General features: G+C 30.5%; 1 protein-coding gene across 1 annotated transcript; it reads left to right on the top strand.

Moving 5' to 3' along the window:
- Window positions 1-6,812: 6,812 nt before the first annotated feature.
- On the top strand, window positions 6,813-7,659 carry LOC120078444 (peptidyl-prolyl cis-trans isomerase 2). The gene has a single exon (XM_039032716.2). The coding sequence runs from the start codon at window positions 6,864-6,866 to the stop codon at window positions 7,380-7,382; it is 519 nt and encodes a 172-aa protein (XP_038888644.1). The 5' UTR covers window positions 6,813-6,863; the 3' UTR covers window positions 7,383-7,659.
- Window positions 7,660-18,672: the final 11,013 nt, after the last annotated feature.

The raw sequence follows: 18,672 nt of genomic DNA, 5'->3' as shown, positions 1-18,672 counted from the left end.
GTCACCAATAATAACGTCACCAATCCAGCTTCTCTCTAAGTCTTTCGAATTGGAAGGAACAAAATGACCCAAAAATTTTATAAAAACCAACAACATAATGAGCTACCGCAATAAACACTCGATTCTTAACATAAGGGTAGGACGAAAAAGAGACATTTTTCAAATGTCTCACTAAAATATCGATTTCATCAACTACATTTTTCACCTCATTAAAGTTTGTATGATGAGCAATTGTTTATTAGATTTACCACCTTGTTGCCATCAGATTCAATCACAATAGGAGGGAGTGGAATATCGAGAGAGAAGAGATTATAGACGCCTTTGATAACAATTTGCACTTCCAACGTCTTAATAAACCATTCCTGAAAAATTTTACAAAACATGACACAGATAGGAGATCTAGGAGATTCATAAACCATCCATCCCCCACCCCTCCACAACACTTCACAAAATTCCAACAAGTTTCAACCAGGAGGACGCCACGAGACTTGACTCACCAAACTCTCCATCGAATAGCTAACATCTTCGACTAAATGATGATATAGTATACGGACTCGAGATCCCCTCAACTTGAAAAAGTATTCTTTTATCTCTACATATCATTATATAACGAAAAACTAAAAAGGGGGGTGGTTTGTTGGCAAAAGTAGTGTTAGGCCCATGGTACCACCCAAAGAGGCCAACCTAAATTGATCATTGCACTACAAAAAAAAAAAATAAATAAAAAAAAAAATAAATAGTGATTATTAACCTAAACCCTACCCCTACCTCAAACAATTCTTAAAATCCTCATAATATTAAAGGTCATTTTTTTCTTTTGTTTGCAAATATTCATTATTCATGTTAACATAAATAAGTAGTAAAGACTAGATATAAGAGTAAATTAAATTTTAAAAAGTTTAGGCTGATTTGGTAATCATTTTATTTTTTTCTTTTGAAAATTAATTTCATTTTTTTCTTATTTCTTATAATAATTTGTGTCTTTCTTAAATATGATGGTTGAATTTTTAGCCAAATTTCAAAAGCAAAAAGAAAAAAAGTTTTTAAAAGTTATTTTTTTAGTTTTCAAATTTGGCTTGATTTTTTAAATTTTGGATAAAAGTAGATAACAATGGAAGAAATTTAAAAGTGAAAGTAGTGTTTATAGGCTTAATTTTCAAAAACAAAAAAACAAAAAATCAAATGGTTATCAAATGGAGTCTTGCGAAATGAAAAATGGAAAAATTAACCTAAACCAGACGTGAACGAATAATTATCTCAATAAATTCAATAGGTTAATATATATATATATATATATAATCCATACTTTAGAACAAATGCCATATTGACACATATACTATAGAAAAATTATTCCAAATGGCAAAAGTGCTAGAAATATTTACAAAATAAAGTAAAATTTTGGAATCTATCAGTGATAGATACTGATAAACACTGATAGAACAGTTCATCATTGATAGATTATGAAATTTTACTATATTTTATAAATATTTTGATTCATTTTTCTCTCTTCGAAAACAACCCCATATTATATCACTAGTTATTCTCAATAAATAGCATTTCATGCATTTATTTATTTATTTATTTTAATTTAGAAACTAATTTATAGCCACTTTTTCATCTTATTTTCTTTTATTATATAATAATTTACTATTCAACGACAATTTTGAATTTTAAAACTAAAATTAGTTAATACATCCAATAATCTACTAATTATTGTAAATATTATTTTTTTTTACAACTTTTAACGTAAAATTATTCCAGGTCCATTTGTTTCTTCTTGATAGAAGAAGTTGTGAAAAAAAAAAAAAGAAAAAAAAAATAGACACTTCCATAGGCTGAAATCTAAACCCAAAAAGAAAATAAAAAGAATAAATATCAATTTATACTCCTAAATTTTAAAAGTTTTATCAATTTAAACCCTAAACTAAGAATTGTATCAATTAAACCCTAAACTTTAGTAGTCTATCAATTTTAACCCTAAACTTTGGGAGTTATATCAATTTAAACTTCAAACTAATAATTAAATCAATTTAGACTATGAAGTTTCATAAATATATCAATTTAAACCCTGCACTTTTATAAGTATATCCAAATAAAACATAATAGGGTTTAAGTTGATACAATTATGAAAGTCCAGAATTTAAATTGATACACTTATAAAAGTTCAATGTCTAAAGTATACATTGATACAACACCCAAAGTTCAGGGGTATAAATTGATATTTGCCAAAATAAAAAATGATGCAAGTCTTTAATATAACAACGAGAGTTTATATATATATATACATATATTTCTACAATGGTATTTGATTGTCATTTTGAGGTTTTTTAAGAAAAAATTGAGTATTCGATACATCAATTGTGTGTATTCATGATCTACTATTTTATGCCAAAGCGAGAATAACTCAACTATTTATGTGTTAGCGACCAAGAGGTTTGTTGTTTGAATTTGTTACATCTGTTGTACTAAAAAACTTATAAATATAACAAATGACAAAAGTTTTCTATCCATTAAAAAAATATTTTTTTTACTATATTTGAAAATATTTTTAATGATTTCGACATTTAAAACAAATTTTCCCTCTTTATATATATATATATATATACGAGTGTTATGGCTATGGGTGATGAAATTAAATCTAATTTTTTAATATAAAAAATAAATTAAATGTACAAGTGGTGAGAGAGGAACTCTACTTATCTACAAGGAAAAAAAAGTTCCCAAAAAAATTGAAAGGGATGGTTTTAGCATTTGAAACTCTTGTTTGTTTGTATTTTTCCATTTATTTTCCCTTCTTTTCTTTCTAAAAAGTTTTGTTATTATCAGGAATCTAAAGCTTAAAAGGTAGCAAATATTCACCCAAATCCTTAAACCTTTATATATATATAAGCTTAATATCATTTTCTTTCAATTTTATTCTATTTTAGTCTCTAAATTATGTATTTTTATCTTTAAAAAAAATTGGTTATTGAACTCTTAAAATGTACACTATCAACCTTCAAACCATTAATTTTAATCTCGGGAGTTTTTCAAATAAAAATTAATTATTTTAAATAGAACTCGATTATCTGTCTCTACCAATTTATGTAACTTAAACACATACTTACACAATGGTGTTCGTGAGTTGGGTTGAAAATTTTTTTAGACTCGAGGGTTTGGATTGTAAATTTCTTCTATCCAAACAACGGTTTGGGTTAATCGAGTCATTTATTTAAAATTTTATTCTAAAAAGAAATAAAATGTTAATATGTGAAATTTTGATTTAACTATTTTCACATATTGAATTAAGATTAACAACTCAATTTTAATTTATATAATAAAAAATTTCTTTTCAAAGTGCTAAAAAACTATTTTAAAGAGTTTTTGGAGAAAAAATAATTAAATAAAATTGAAATAAATATATGTATATATAATTATATTATATGTAAAAAAATATATAAATTTTAAAGGTAATAATAAGTTTGGATTGGTTTGGGTTGGTATGGATGGTTTGGATTATTTTAAGTGAACTCATAAATCAATAATGCCCATAAGATTTTCATTTATTTTAACCTAACTCAACCCAAATGAATTGATAACCCAACTCAAACTGTAAGGATTAAGTTTGATTAATCAATTTTTTCCGAGTCATTGAATTTTTTGAACACCAGAGTGCATAATAGTTCAAATATTTAAAGTTAGGTTATCCATACATAACAACAACCGACAAAATGATGTTGATAACCAAAATGGTTATTTCTAATAAATTTTAAGAGTTAAAATACCTATTTTCAAAATTCTATTAAATTTGAAGGTTTATAAATTAAATTGACATTTTAAAAGTTAGAACCGACCGATAGTAATCTCAAAAATTGGATGTACTTTTTTCCCCATCCAAAATGGAAGCTTTGAAAATTAGATGCTACAAGTATCTTAATCCACCGTCTATTTTTTAAAAAAATGGCATAAATATTTCTTCTTCTTCTTTTTTTCATATAAATTTGTAAAAAGCTACGACAATGAACAATAATAGATGCATCCCGAGATTCGTTCATTTTTATTTATCTCACTTTCGTCATACGTACATAAAAAAAATATTAAAATATTTCAAAACAAAAGTAAGAAGAATTTATCATATGACAAATTAAAATTGATAGTTTAGTAAGATGTACAAAAATAAATATAGTCCATAATGCACCTAAATTTTTTCCTATAATAATTATTATTTTTTCCTTTGATGTTCATTGCTTTTATAATAATAAAAATAAAAATAAAAATAATCTGTGTTCATTTGGAGCCCTTCTTTTATGGATACCCAAATGATAGCTCTTTCTAAAAGAAAAAGCTATGGTCTAGAGAGCAAGATTTATTTATTTATTTATTTTTCCTTTTTCTTTTGAGACATTGGCCTCCATGTTTTGGAATAGGAATTATTTTTTCCCCTTTAATGTTGGGCCTACCAATATACCAATTTCATTTTCCTTTCAAAGTAATACACCAACTTCTTTTTTTAAAAAAATAAAATAATATACCAATTGATATGAATTTATTAACAATATATTGAAAATATTAAATTCAGTTACATTGAAGTTTTCAAATCTAATAGTTACATTATATTATACTATAATAAAATTAAAGATCTTGATCCAAATTATTTGCTATATGAGGTAAAATTTCAATGAAAACACATTTGAAATAATATAAATATATGAACTTCAATTAATTCAAGATTAATTTGGCAATGTTGAACTCTAAAAGAAGATAACTGCAACAATAGACATAGTAAAATTGAGTAGGTCAAAAAACTTTATATCATTTGGCCTACATTCCAATTTGGTATTGTTTTCATCTCTATAAAATAAGTCAAAATCGTAACAGGTGTATTGTAAACTATAACAATAAGTTGCCATTTGTTTTTCGGAAATGTAGATAAATGAAATCTTAAATGCTTGGAATTATAGATATTTGTAATTATATATGTCTGACATCTCTAAATTATCATGTTTGTTTTGTAGAAATAATTTTATAGATATTTGAAAATATCTTGATAAATGTATTTGTTTTGTAGAATTTGTACGCGAGAATATCTCAAATTTACATAATGTTTTAAGAATGTCATTGCGACTATTTATTAATTTATAATTAACTTTAACTTATATAACATAATTTTTTTTAAAATAAATATAATTTATATTATTTGTATATGTTGTTTTTTTAATAAAATAATATATCATAATTTAATAATTTTTATAAGATAAATATTAAATTTAAATTTAAAGTTGAATATCTTGCTAAAAAATAATAAGAATTACGATATAACAAAAAAAAAAATGATATATATGAACGATAATATTAATTTCAAATATATATGTATGTATGTATGTATGTAATTTTTTTTTAAAAAAAGACAAAAATTAAAATGAGGATGCCCTCAATTCGAGAATCTGAAAAATCCATGTTTCAGGAGGGCATCCAAACTCTCGAGATATTATCTGTAAAGGAATCCTAGAATGCTCGGGAGTCTCTAGATGTCAGCCATCTTACAATACTGCAAAGCAAATACGGTAATCCAAATGTCAACTTTTTGAAAATCTAAGATGTCTACTAAACAAATGGCTCCTAATAAGGTCGAAAGGGATTTGGTTATAAAACTCATATTGAAGAGTTTCAGAAGTCTAGTAAATTTACATACTTTATTTACTAATCACATGGTTCTCATCCCTTGCCAAAATTAGTAGAATTGATAAAATATTTATATATATCGTAAATGTATTGAATTGTAATAATAATAATAAAAAAAAAGACTTTAGAGCTTGAGATCGAGACATAAACAAAAACATGACTATAAGAGTTATTAAAAAATAAAAAATAAAGAAAGAAAGAAAGAAAACCCTAGTATAAAGACACGAGAAAAATGTACTAAGAAGAAGAGCCTACTTGAGTTCTTTCAGTAGATGCACTAAACCACTTGGTACGATATAATGAAAATCTCAACTGCACGGCTTGATGTACCAAATATCATTTATTAATTTATACCTCGAATCTGGAATGTTGTATCAATTAAAACTTTGAAGTTTGAACTAATCACTTGATCAATTTAAAAACTAAACTTTAAAAAATGCTTCTTCAATTTTCTTTCTTAGGTTAGACTTTTAACTTGTTTCAATTAATCACTGAAATTATCTTAAGTGAAATAATATATACTCATTATTAAAATTACCTCTGAAAATATTTAATATATCAAATCATTTATGAGTATAGACTTTTTTAAATACTAGACTAACAAAATCAAATCAATGCACGAATAATTTCTATAAAAAAAATCCTAATTATTGTCTAAATTGATCCGCATAGGAAGGTTTAAGGATTTAATTAATCAAATTACAACTATAAAGATTTGTGATATAAATTGATCTCTCTCCAAAATTCTTAATTCTTCCTTAGCATTTTCGACACGTCGTTTAGAAACCGAAGTATATGACATATCTATCCACCGAAATACCGCATCCGTTTCGATTCCGCTAAACGACACATCGTAGACTTTTTCTTTTCCTTTTTTGAAAATGATTTTTGAATGGAAAAATCCTAAGCCATTGGATCAAACTTCGTCGGAGATCAAAAACGGAAAAGTCTACGGATTCTTAATCAATAATCATTGATAGCGAAACTAACCATGGTAAACAAGGGAGTTTCTTAACCTAACCAAGGTTAGTTTTATTGCAATGAGATGACACCACGTGTCTTGATCCAACGGTGGAAATTGAGTTTCCATAGATACACTCGAAGCTTGACCGCTATATAAGGTGATTGCCCCACCCAACCCTAAAATCATATTGGTCTTCTTCTACGATAAGAAATTTCGAAATTAAGAGAAACAAACAACAATGCCAAACCCTAGAGTTTTCTTTGACATGACAGTCGGCGGCCAACCGGCCGGCCGGATCGTGATGGAGCTGTTCGCCGATGTCACTCCCCGCACCGCCGAGAACTTCCGTGCACTGTGCACTGGTGAGAAGGGAGTCGGCAGGAGCGGCAAACCCCTTCATTACAAGGGTTCGTCGTTCCACCGTGTGATCCCTAGTTTCATGTGCCAGGGAGGCGATTTCACCGCCGGAAATGGTACAGGAGGTGAATCGATCTACGGCGCCAAGTTCGCCGATGAGAACTTCATCAAGAAGCACACCGGCCCTGGTATTCTATCCATGGCGAATGCTGGACCTGGAACCAACGGGTCTCAGTTCTTCATTTGTACCGCTAAGACCGAGTGGCTCGATGGGAAGCACGTCGTGTTCGGTCAAGTCATTGAAGGCATGGATGTGGTAAAGGCCGTTGAAAAAGTCGGTTCAAGCTCCGGAAGGACCTCGAAAGCGGTTGTCATTGCCGATTGTGGCCAACTCTCTTAGATTAGCCTATGCTAGCTCCACCGCCGTCGTCTGCTCCGGCGAAAATAGTATCTATGATCATTTCCTATTTGCGTGTGTTGTTTTAACTTGCTCTGCGAATATGGGTCTGTGTGAGTCTCCTTTTTAGGGCTATGGGTCATGGGTTTATGCTACTTGAGTTTATGTGCAGCTGCCGTTTTACCTTTCTGTTAAATGGCGGTTTTGCGGTGCTTCTTCCTAGACATAATTGGTTGTTCAAACCGAGGACCTTCAATAATATGGCTGTGTCTTTAACTCATCCCTCTTTCCATCTTTTTGCATTTGCATAATCATCAATTCTGACTGTTTGAGACTTGATTCGTTAACCCATTTTCCCAAAATTGGAAAGGATGGAGGATTTTGGTACGTCTGTTGATCTGAGTAAGTGGAATGATTATTGGATTATATTGTTTATTGACAGTTTGATACTAGATTTTGCTGTAGTTGGTATTCAAATGGGTGCACTAAATCTAGTCAATGAGAATATGATTCTTTATTAAGATTTCTTTGTTTTATATTATTGTGTTTGCTTTTGGAAAGAGCAGAGAAAGTGGGAGAGAGAAGCTTGTTTTGGAAAATAAGCCATGGCTAAGTATATTTGTCTGCATTTGATGATGCCTAAGGAGAAAAGCAGGGTGGTGGAATATTTTATGGTTTATGCTCTTTTGATTTCTGTGGAGATTGTGAATGAGAGTGAGATCCTGATTTTGGGGATCTTAGTCTCTGATGATTTAACAGGACTAAAAAAATGGATGGCGTTATGGGTTGTTTGAGCTTTTTTAGGTTTGAATTTCAATGACACTTGACTAGTCCATTCACTTTTAAAATGTGGCATGGAAATTTTGAAGTTCCTTATTTTTTATACTATTTGAAAGTGTTTTTCGTTTCGTTTTCTTAATTGAAGTTCATTTCCTTGCTTTTTGTAGATTGGTTCAGTTTTCTTTCAAGTTAGGTGAATGTTTGGAATCAAAGTCTTCAATCAGTTAATATTTTAATCAATTGTGTCATACAAGTTTGAGAATATCGATATGGATCCAACATCTTTTATCAATACTGTAAAACGTAGAGAAATACTAATACCAATATCTGTAACAATCTAGTTTGGGAGTAGAAATAATTTAATTATTATATATTAGTAAAATCGAAACAATTTTCCGTTGGGTCGGCAATGGGTAAGGGCAATGATGCACCTCATTTTTTTTTTAAAAAAAGTTTCAAAATCAATTAAACTTTGATATTTATATTGAAATCCTAAAATAAGGAAGTTAGTATTATTATAGTTTTATTTATTTAAATTATTTCGTCCCCGTTCTATCTCTTGGTTTGACCCAATCTAAGATCAAATCGGGGTCCTTTGTTTCACTCCAATGTCATATGATAATAATGTCTACTTCTTACCTCTTACCTATCAACATGGTTTATGCGGTGTTTTTAAATTATAATTCATTCTCAATTCAAATTATAACTCATTCTTGAGGAGTGTAGTTTCATCGGTAATATTTCCCTCTCAAAAATGTGTATTTATTTACGAATCTGGAGTGAGAACTCCAATTTTATAAGTCAAATCTTAAGTTATCATAAAATTTTAGTCTAATCATCTTAGACACCTAACATTTTCTTTTGATAACTATTGTCCATTTTGATATTTGGAGTTTATACACAGGTGTGGAAGAGTTAGGTACTTTGCACCAAAATTGACACCGTTATTGGTATAGCTTTTTTTTTTTTTAATTTTTTTTTTAGAAAATTAGCATTAAAGATTTTATGCTTTTGTAACCGAATGGTTTTTTTCTCTTTAATTTTCTTTTTTTTTTTTTCCCTTTTTATATGCATGTGGTGGGGACAGATTACAAAAAATGGGAGAAAAATCAAAATGGTAATATTTAAGGTCTATTTGATAGTTATTTCATTTTTTGTTTTTTATTTTTGAAAATAAACCTATTTTTATCTTATTTCTTAATTTGCATCTTTTTTTTAAGTATAATGTTGAATTCTAAGTCAAATTCCAAAAAACAAAAACTACTTTTTAAAACTACTTATTTTAGTTTTCAAATATTTTGACTTAGTTTTTTAAATCATTGGTAAAATGTGGATAACAAAATTTGGAGATGAAAGTAGTGTGTTAGGGGAAATTGTCGTTTTTTACTAAAAACATTCCCAAAATAACTCATCTTTAAAATTTACTTTTTTTAACAATTTTTCAAATGTTTCACATTTGAAGGGATCCACCATGTGAAAAGACAAATTTTCCCCTCAATAAATGGTCATTTCAAAAGTTACATCCTCATCTTCCCGTGGGAATTTCTTCATCTTCTCGTGGAAGTTAGGGTTTTCTATTCTTCTTCTCGTTGAGTTTTCTTCACCATTGTTGGACTCTCTTCTCGCAAAGATTCCCCTACCTCTGTAAACAAAACCCATCTTTTGTCTTTCTTTACCCCTTCGCTTGATTCGTATTTTGACAAAATGTACCTTTTCTATTTTCTTCCTTTCTAAATGTATCGATTCTATTATTTATAGGGGGAGTCTATATGATTTCTGGTAGGAATGTATAGTGAAAAACCTAAAACTTTTTTTTTTTTTTTTTTTTTTTTTTTTTTTTTTATCATCCTTTGAACTTTAACGAACTTAAAAATGAAGAAACCTTTTAAGGTCCTTGAGCGAAAGCATGAGATCGAACCCAAATCCAAAATCTACCGAATATAAATTTCAAAGCAACAAACAAATTATGCATTTAAAAGATAATAACAACATGCTTTAAAACAAAGATTACATAATAGAAAATGGATTTAAGAAATCTTACCTTTGAAAAACTCATTTTCAGAGGTTCCTTCTTCAAATCTTATCATGTACAATCTTGAACTCTCCAATTGTCAATGAGGACACCATAAATGTTACTGTGGCTCTGACTATTTTGGAAGAGAGAGATTTTGAGATAGATGAGAGAAAGTGATGGGATTCAGATTATCCTAGAACTTTTTTGTGGATCTCTTTCTTTTTGTGAAACCATACCAAGAAGAAGAAATCCCTTCCCTGCTAGAAAAGAGTTACAGCTCCCTCCAAAATGATTTTTAAAATAAAATAAATTATTTTATTTTATTTTCATAAATCAATTTAATATATATTTATATGATTACTACATTATCATATAAAATATATTAAACTGTATGTTATATCAAATATAACACATAACTTATAGTTTCTAGATTGTATCAAATATAATATAACCTATAGTTTTTATTCTCCCCCAATAGCATTTAATATAAATCCCATTTATATTAAATTTAATTATATGAATCAAATTCATATAAATAATATTTAAACCATATTCAAATATTTATTTCATCTCAAATAAACTTTATGTTATAATGTAACATATACATTATAGTAATTATATCATATATAATTAATTCCCTCAATTAATTTGAACAATTCAAATTAATCCAAAAATTGATTCTTATTAATTCTCGTTGAGCTACAGAGGGGGCCTCATGGACCTTAGCTTGAAGCTCCAACTGTACGTGAAAAATTAATTAAACTCCTTTAGTTAAATAATTCACCACCCATTAAAGACTGACAACTAATTACAAATATATTTCTGTGTCCGTTGGATATAACAGCTAACAATACGATGACCATTCACAAATTTCGCGTAAGTATAGTTGGGGCCAAATTACCAGTTTACCCCTATAGTTACATCTAACTTCTTTAAGTACCACTAATCCCTTTAATGAACAATAAATCATAGTCCAACTATGACCAAACCCCTTTCATGTCAGGAGAGAGTGTGACACCACATTATTCAAGCCCCAAAATCAGTCCTTAAAGGAGCAATTTATCTACTTGGCCCGACGTTGGGTAAGAAGTAAATTCATTCTTGTATAGTTGTGTTAGTTGTGTTCCCAACTCCTTAATCAAACGAATTCCCAAAATGGTAGGTTTGAGCCATTCAGGTGGATTTACAAGCTCCCATACTGAATTAGAGTACATAGACTCCGTTTCAAGGTCCATGGCTTTAATTTGTTAGTCCTTGTCTATGTCATTCATTGCCTGTTTATAGAGAAATGGATCCTCAACACTATCATCTGGTATGATAACCTGAGTTTCAGTTAAACTCAAGTAAGGGTTATGATATATCATGACCCTCCCACTACGTCGAGGCACTCTCAATGATTGAGAAGGACGAGATTGACTTGAAGTGCTGGCTTCTTCATTAACTCTTGATGAACGACAAGCTACATCAACAACCCTTGTTGATGCTTCAGTAGCTTCACTTAATACTATTTTTTGACGTGGTTTATGATCTTTCATGTGGTCTTCCTCTAAATATGTAGCATTTGTCAATACATCTTATTTTCTTGAGGGTCATAGAAGAGACTACCTCTCGTTTTCTTAGGGTAACCAACAAATTGGCATAATCTTGAACGAGGTTCCAACTTCTTAGGATTTGTCACTAACACATGTGCAAGACAATCTTAGATTCTGAAGTAATGTAAACTCGATTTATGCCATCTCCATAGCTTGAAAGGTGTTTTAGAAACACTCTTCGAGGGAACATTGTTCAAGATGTGAACTCCAGTCTATACTATATACCCTCAAAATGAGTTAGGCAATTGAGCATAGCTCATCATAGAACGAACGATGTCTAATAAGGTTCAATTTCTCCTCTCTGATACACCGTTCTGCTGAGGTGTACTAGGTGCTGAAAGTTGGGATCGAATTCTAGGTTCTATCATATAGTCCTCGAATTCTAAATCCATGTATTCTCCACCCTAATCAAATCAAGGTGTTTTAATTGTTTTACCTATAGGTTTTCAACTTCAGCCTTATACTCTTTAAACTTTTCAAAGGCTTCAGACTTATATTCCATTAGGTCTAAGTAACCATACCTAGAATAATCATTTATAAAAGAAATGAAATATTCGTACCTTCTTCGAGCCTTTACATTCATTAGACCACAAAGATATGAATGTATGAGCTGTAAGGGCTTTCTGGCTCTATAACCTTTTCCACTAAAAGGTATGTTAGTCATTTTTTCTTCAAGACAGGATTCCAATGGAGGTAATGAAATATCTTCTAACTTGCTTAGAAGTCTATTCTTTACCAATCTCCCGATCCTATCAAGATTTATGTGACCTAATCTTAAATGCCAAAGATATATATCATTGTTACTTGGAGAAATTCTTTGCCTTTTTATTTGAGTATTCGCAGTTTTAAACATCTCATGATTTAAAAGTGCTTTTGATTCAGTTGGTCTTAACACATATAACTGTATAGATAGTCAGACCATTTTTTATAATGAATGCTTCATTAGAAGAAAAAAAGAAACAAAGTACGATTTTTCAATTAAACAGGAAATAGAAACAACGTACCTCCTAATTTTGTAAACAATGTATAAGTTTTCTAAAAACAAAATTCTACTTCCAAAATACAATTTAGTAGCTCCCATTGTACGAGTTGAAATGACGTCTCCTGTTCCAACCTTTGATGGGTTTGATACCCTAAATCTCGTAGGGTCCCATAGTTTGTGAATATTATGTACAAACTCATTATTTATTTAATAAACTATATGATATTTTATTCCAATTTTTGTTGCTAATCACAAACCAATAAACTAAGTTCCATAGTTATCTCGTAACTTAAACATGTATGTAGAGACAAACGAGTGAATCATGTTGTAAGTGATAACCTAAATGGTCTATAGTAGATGGATAAGACTGGATACCTTATCCTGGTGACACTACGAGTATGGTCCACTTTGTAGATGTTACAATTGTAGTAAAGTGCTACAAATGATTTGATCCTGATCATTCGTGTGGAGACATGTGAGTGGGAATATTTTATACGAAGAAGTTTGTATAAGACCATACCACAAAATGAGTAGTCTCATTATATAACACTATTCTTAATAGAGACTTCCATTTCATCAGGATGACCATAAGTAACAGGACCTCAATCCTAAGTGAGTTTTGAACTCCTACCTATGAAGACTATCATTTAATTTGTATGGGTGAGAGTGGCCAGATCATCGACTCAACATGCCTACCATTTTGGGAATTCGTCTGATTGGAGAGCTGGGAACACAGTTACACAAGACGGAATTCACTCCTTCCCCAATGTTGGGAAAATAGATAAATTGCTCCCTTAAGGGTTGATTTCGGGGCTTGAACATTGATGTGTCATACCCTCTCTTGGCCCAAGAGGGGTTAGTCATAGTGGGACTATGATTTATTGTTCATTAGAAGAATTAGGGTCTTTAAGGAGTCAGATGTAACTACAGGGGCAAAATGGTAATTTGGCCCAGTTGTACTTACAAGCATTTTATGAAGGGTCGTCGTACTGTGGATTGGTTCTATCCAATAGACATAGAAATATATTTATAGAGCGAAGAGTACAGCTGTCGGTCTTTAGTGGAGTGCTCGACAGTTAAGGGATGGTGAATAATTTAATTAAAGAGTTTAATTAATTATTCACGAACCGTTGGAGCTTCAAGCTACAGGTCCATGAGGTCCCCTTGGTAGCTCATCGGATTAAGAGAATCAAATTTTGGATTAATTTAAATTGTTCAAATTAATTGAGAGAATTAACTATATATGATATAATTAAGTTTATGTAATTATATATGATAAAACTACTATAATGTAATACATTATGATATAAAGAATTTATAAGAGAAATTAAACATTTGAATATGATTCAAATGTTAATTATATGAATTAGATTCATATAATTAAAATTTAATGTAAATATGATTTATATTAAATACCATAAGAAAGAGAAAAGAAACTATAGGTTATATATTGTATATGATACCATTTTGAACTATATGTTATATGTTGTATATGATATAACATATGATTGCATGATATATAATAAGTTGGTTATTATATATTTTTGTTATAATTTTAATTACGAATTAAAATTATTTATTATTTTATCATTTAAATAATTTTTATAATTATTTATTTTTTAAAAAATAATAAATGGGTGAGAGTTATAGCTTTGTCTCCACTTTTTTCTCTCCACCCACTCACGTAAAAAAGTGGTGGAGGGGTCTCTTTCATATACCTGCAAAAAAGACAGAGAAAAAGGTCAGACGCACAGAACGTAAGTTTTTTCTCTGAATTGTTTGTTTGCATTCTTAGGTTTTTCCTCTTAATTCTTTCTTCCTTCTCCCTCAATCCCAAAACCTCTCTAGAGCTCATACCTCCTAGATTCTCACCAGAGAATACTGGGGTCTCTTTCGTGGTTGTGTTTGTGAGATTCTTTTTTAAGAACGTCTTCAAGGGTAAGGTTTCCTAACGTTTTTTTTAAAGCATGTTTGTTTTTCCCTAATGCATGTACTATACATTTTTTTAAAAAAAAGAAACGATTGGGTTTTTGGGATGATCCACCGCTGCAATCCTCTTCACAGGGGTTCTTTTAGTTGGTATCAAAGCCTTGGCTTTATCCCAAATTCCTATTTTTTTTTAAAATTAATTTTACAGTGTTGGTGGGTATTTTTGATCTGATGCATTATGTTTAAATTCATGTGATGAATGACTTTTTTGTTGAATGCGTTTTGGTTGATGGATGTTTTGGGGATACGACATAGTTTTACAGTATTGTTTTCTTTACATTTTAATTGTAAGGGCCCATGTTTTTGGGGAAAGTAATTGTCATTGTGTCTGTATTATTGTATATCGAGTCGTTCGTGATGTTCTCAGAGGTTTTCTAGCGTTTCGGGGCTGAATTTGGACGTCGAATCGAAGAAAATCGATGTTGTGCAGTAGCAGAATGCATCGCAGCGTCGTGATGCTGTGCCCTAGTGTTGCAACGCTTCGAGTAGTGAACGGAGAAATTTTTCCATAGCGTCGTGACGCTAAGCACAATGTATCGACACTCTGATGTGGAAAAGCTTCTCCTGTTCGCTCGTGGTTCGTCCGGTTCGAGTGGTTCGAGGGTTATTCGATTGACGGTTGGATCGGTTCATTACTGGTTCGAGCGATGCAAGGCTTGGTTCACTTGTATTGAACCAGATGGCTTTTATTAATATAATAGTTAGCCATTTTATTGTTTTATTAGTGTCCTATCCCGGCCTATTAATCTTTAGTTTTTTTAAATATACATGTAATGTATATTATATTTCAATATATGTCATATTGTATGTCATATAGATTTAAAAATCCCACCATAGGTTATGCATTTATCACCATGCATCATTTTATATTATAAAGGTTATAATATTAGAATATGCATGATTTAAAATTATATAGCATGCTCATGTATTATATAGTATAATTGTTATATTATGTAAATGCATGCATTAATAACATATACATGCATCATATATATATTATAAGTGTTATAATATAAAGTATAAATGTATATTTTCTTTAAAGAATGTTATTAATGTTCTTCATTACTTTATAATATGTAATTGTTATATATATATATATATATATATATTAGTAATAAAATTGAGATTGCATGAAGCATGACATTACCTTAGGTTCATTTATAAATGTTATGATTAACTAATGTATATCAAACATGCAATGTTTTTAATTGTTTCATTTATTTATAATCGTTATAATTAAATGAAATTAGAATTAAAATCAATAATGAAGAGTTTCATGTGAACCTTAGGTTATAATATTTTTTAAAAATGTTTTAAAATATGATTGAAATAGACCTAAGATCACATTTCTAATGAGATTAGAAATCTTAGTCTAATCTTTTAATTGGTTTAATAGGATTAAATTGATTTCTTAATAAAAGATTAAAAGTGTAGTAAATATATCTATAAGGGACCTTTTGTCTAATGTAGGTTCTGTCTAGGCTGAGATACTTAAGATGACGGAAACATCGCACGCCTACCTGGGAACTACCTGAAAAGATGAATTAGATAGATTTGCTACATTCATGCAAGTTTGATTAAGGATTATTAAAGAGTTTAATAATACCTCAATCAAAATTGTTTAATCATCAAATACAAGTGTTGTTTTTTAGCAAATTAAACTTCCACTTAGTTAAAATCCTTAGCCAGGTTTTTTCTAAGTTAATTAACCCTAAGTAAGACAGTCAGTGGGAGGAAAATGGGGTATATGATACCTCAATTTTTCTCTACGCGTTTCTCCTTGAAAATTCACACGGTGAGATCTACACTCGGCCTCGAGGCACCATGAGTGTTCCCTTAAATGATGGCATTTGGGTAGGTCAATATCAAGGTGAATGAAGTCACACATCCCTCAGTGTTTATAGTAAGTGGGAGCGGGACGTGTGACAGCACATCCCTCAGTCTCTCTCATTAAGTCGAACTAAAGTTTCATTCATCGCCTCGTGGCCTCGTGGGTGTCCCCCTAAAGGATGGCACTTTGCATGATGCTTTAATTTCTAGAAATGGATAGGGTTACTTTAGATTCATGTCTTAATTGGTTTTTCCTTACAGTTGGCTAATTGGGGCAGAACTCTAGGACCTAAAATGAGGGGTTACACTCACAAGAATCATTAAGCTAGTTTAACGTATTCTGGACCGAACAATGGTGACTAATAGTGACAATAATAAGTAGTTGTTATGTCTATTGGTTGAGAATGTCTCATTTCAGTGAAGGGATACTTGATCACCCTACGACAACTTTTCTCCTGCCTCACTGAAACATCATTGCAAAATTAGATGTCACTTAGGGTACATTAGAATTTTGCTAAAATTGATTGGTTGTTTAAACGATTAATGCAAATTAAGCTAATTTAAAAATAGTTTGTCAGTTTCAGCAATTATATAATGGTTACTGCTACTCTAAACTTACTCGCCGCCGATAAGTTAACTGATGAAAATTATGCTACTTGGAAAACCACGATCAACATGATTTCAATAATCGATGATCTTCGTTTTGTCTTAATGGAGGATTGTCCTCCCATTCCTACTCAAAATGCTCCTTGAAACGTTCGAGAGGCATATGATCGCTAGACAAGGGCAAACGAAAAGATCCGAGTGTATATCTTGGCTAGTCTTATCGAAGTTCTGGCCAAGAAGCATGAGGCTATGCTCATAGCCCGTGAGATCATAGAGTCCCTGAGGGGGAATGTTTGGACAACCATCCGCACAACTCAGAAATGACGCTTTTAAAGAAATCTTCAATGCTCGTATGCAAGAAGGGGCATCTGTTTGAGAACATGTTCTCAACATGATAGTCCACTTCAACGTGGCGGAGATGAACGGGTCTACCATCGATGAAGCCAGTCAAGTTAACTTCACATTGGAATTTTTACCTGAAAGTTTCCTTCATTTTCATAGCAATGTTGTTATGAATAAGATTGACTACAACCTGACCACTCTGCTTAATAAGTTGCAGACTTTTCAGTCCCCGCATAAAGACAAGGAAAAGAAAGGTGAAGCAAATGTTGTAATTGAAGGAACTCTAAATAAAGAGGACCTATGAGTAGAAGCAGATCGTCTAAACTCCATTGTGAAAGAACACATACATTCACAGTCATACTAAACAGATTATGCATTAATCATAAATTACAACATGTTTCTCGAAATAAATACAAAGGTTAGAGAGACAATACCTTTGAAGAACACTTCTTCAAGAATATCCCTTGATCAAACTCGAACACAACGAGCAACTGAAACTCCCTCGAATAACAATGAATATCAACTCGATCCTCGAACAGATCTGGACACAACCACTAGATTACCTTGGTATTCTCAGTGTAAGAATCTAGAAGTGGTGGGCTCTGGCTTATTTTGGATTGAGGGAAGGATTGGAGTGAAGAAGGAGATGATCGAGAAAACGAATGAACGTATCATGTAGAAAATGGAAGTCTATCGCATAGACTCATACCCGATTGTTTAAATAAGAGCACTATCGTATAATAAACTCGATGCTATCGTTTAGTCACTCGATAGTTAATAATGTAAGCCATTTCGTTGTAGAATGATTAGAAAAGCCATTTTTCATCTTTATTCCACTTATTTTCCATAAAATCGTATAACCACCCTAAGGAGAAAAAGAAATTTAATTATCATATAATTAATAAATTATAAATAAATACAATAACTAACTTATCATATTATATTTATAACCTATAGTTTTAATATTGCATCATATACAATACATAAAGCATAGTTCTTTTTCTCTTTTTATGCCATTTAATATAGATCATATTTATATTAGTTCATCCAATCAAATAATAATGTATCAAATACATCATATCAATTATATCATATATAATTGAGTTAATTTAATTATATCATATATAATAATATTCCCTTTTGTTAATTTGAACATTT

Source organism: Benincasa hispida, chromosome 5 (genome assembly GCF_027475165.1).
Source record: "Benincasa hispida cultivar pf3 chromosome 5, pf3_genome.v1.1, whole genome shotgun sequence".
NCBI lineage: Eukaryota > Viridiplantae > Streptophyta > Magnoliopsida > Cucurbitales > Cucurbitaceae > Benincasa > Benincasa hispida.
Note: the sequence above shows the minus strand (reverse complement) of the source record. Positions and strands in the feature narration are given on the sequence as shown.

What these genes read in the sequence shown, in the direction of transcription:
- LOC120078444 (XM_039032716.2), top strand. Translation starts at nt 6,864, where the DNA reads ATGCCAAACCCTAGAGTTTTCTTTGACATGACAGTCGGCGGCCAACCG.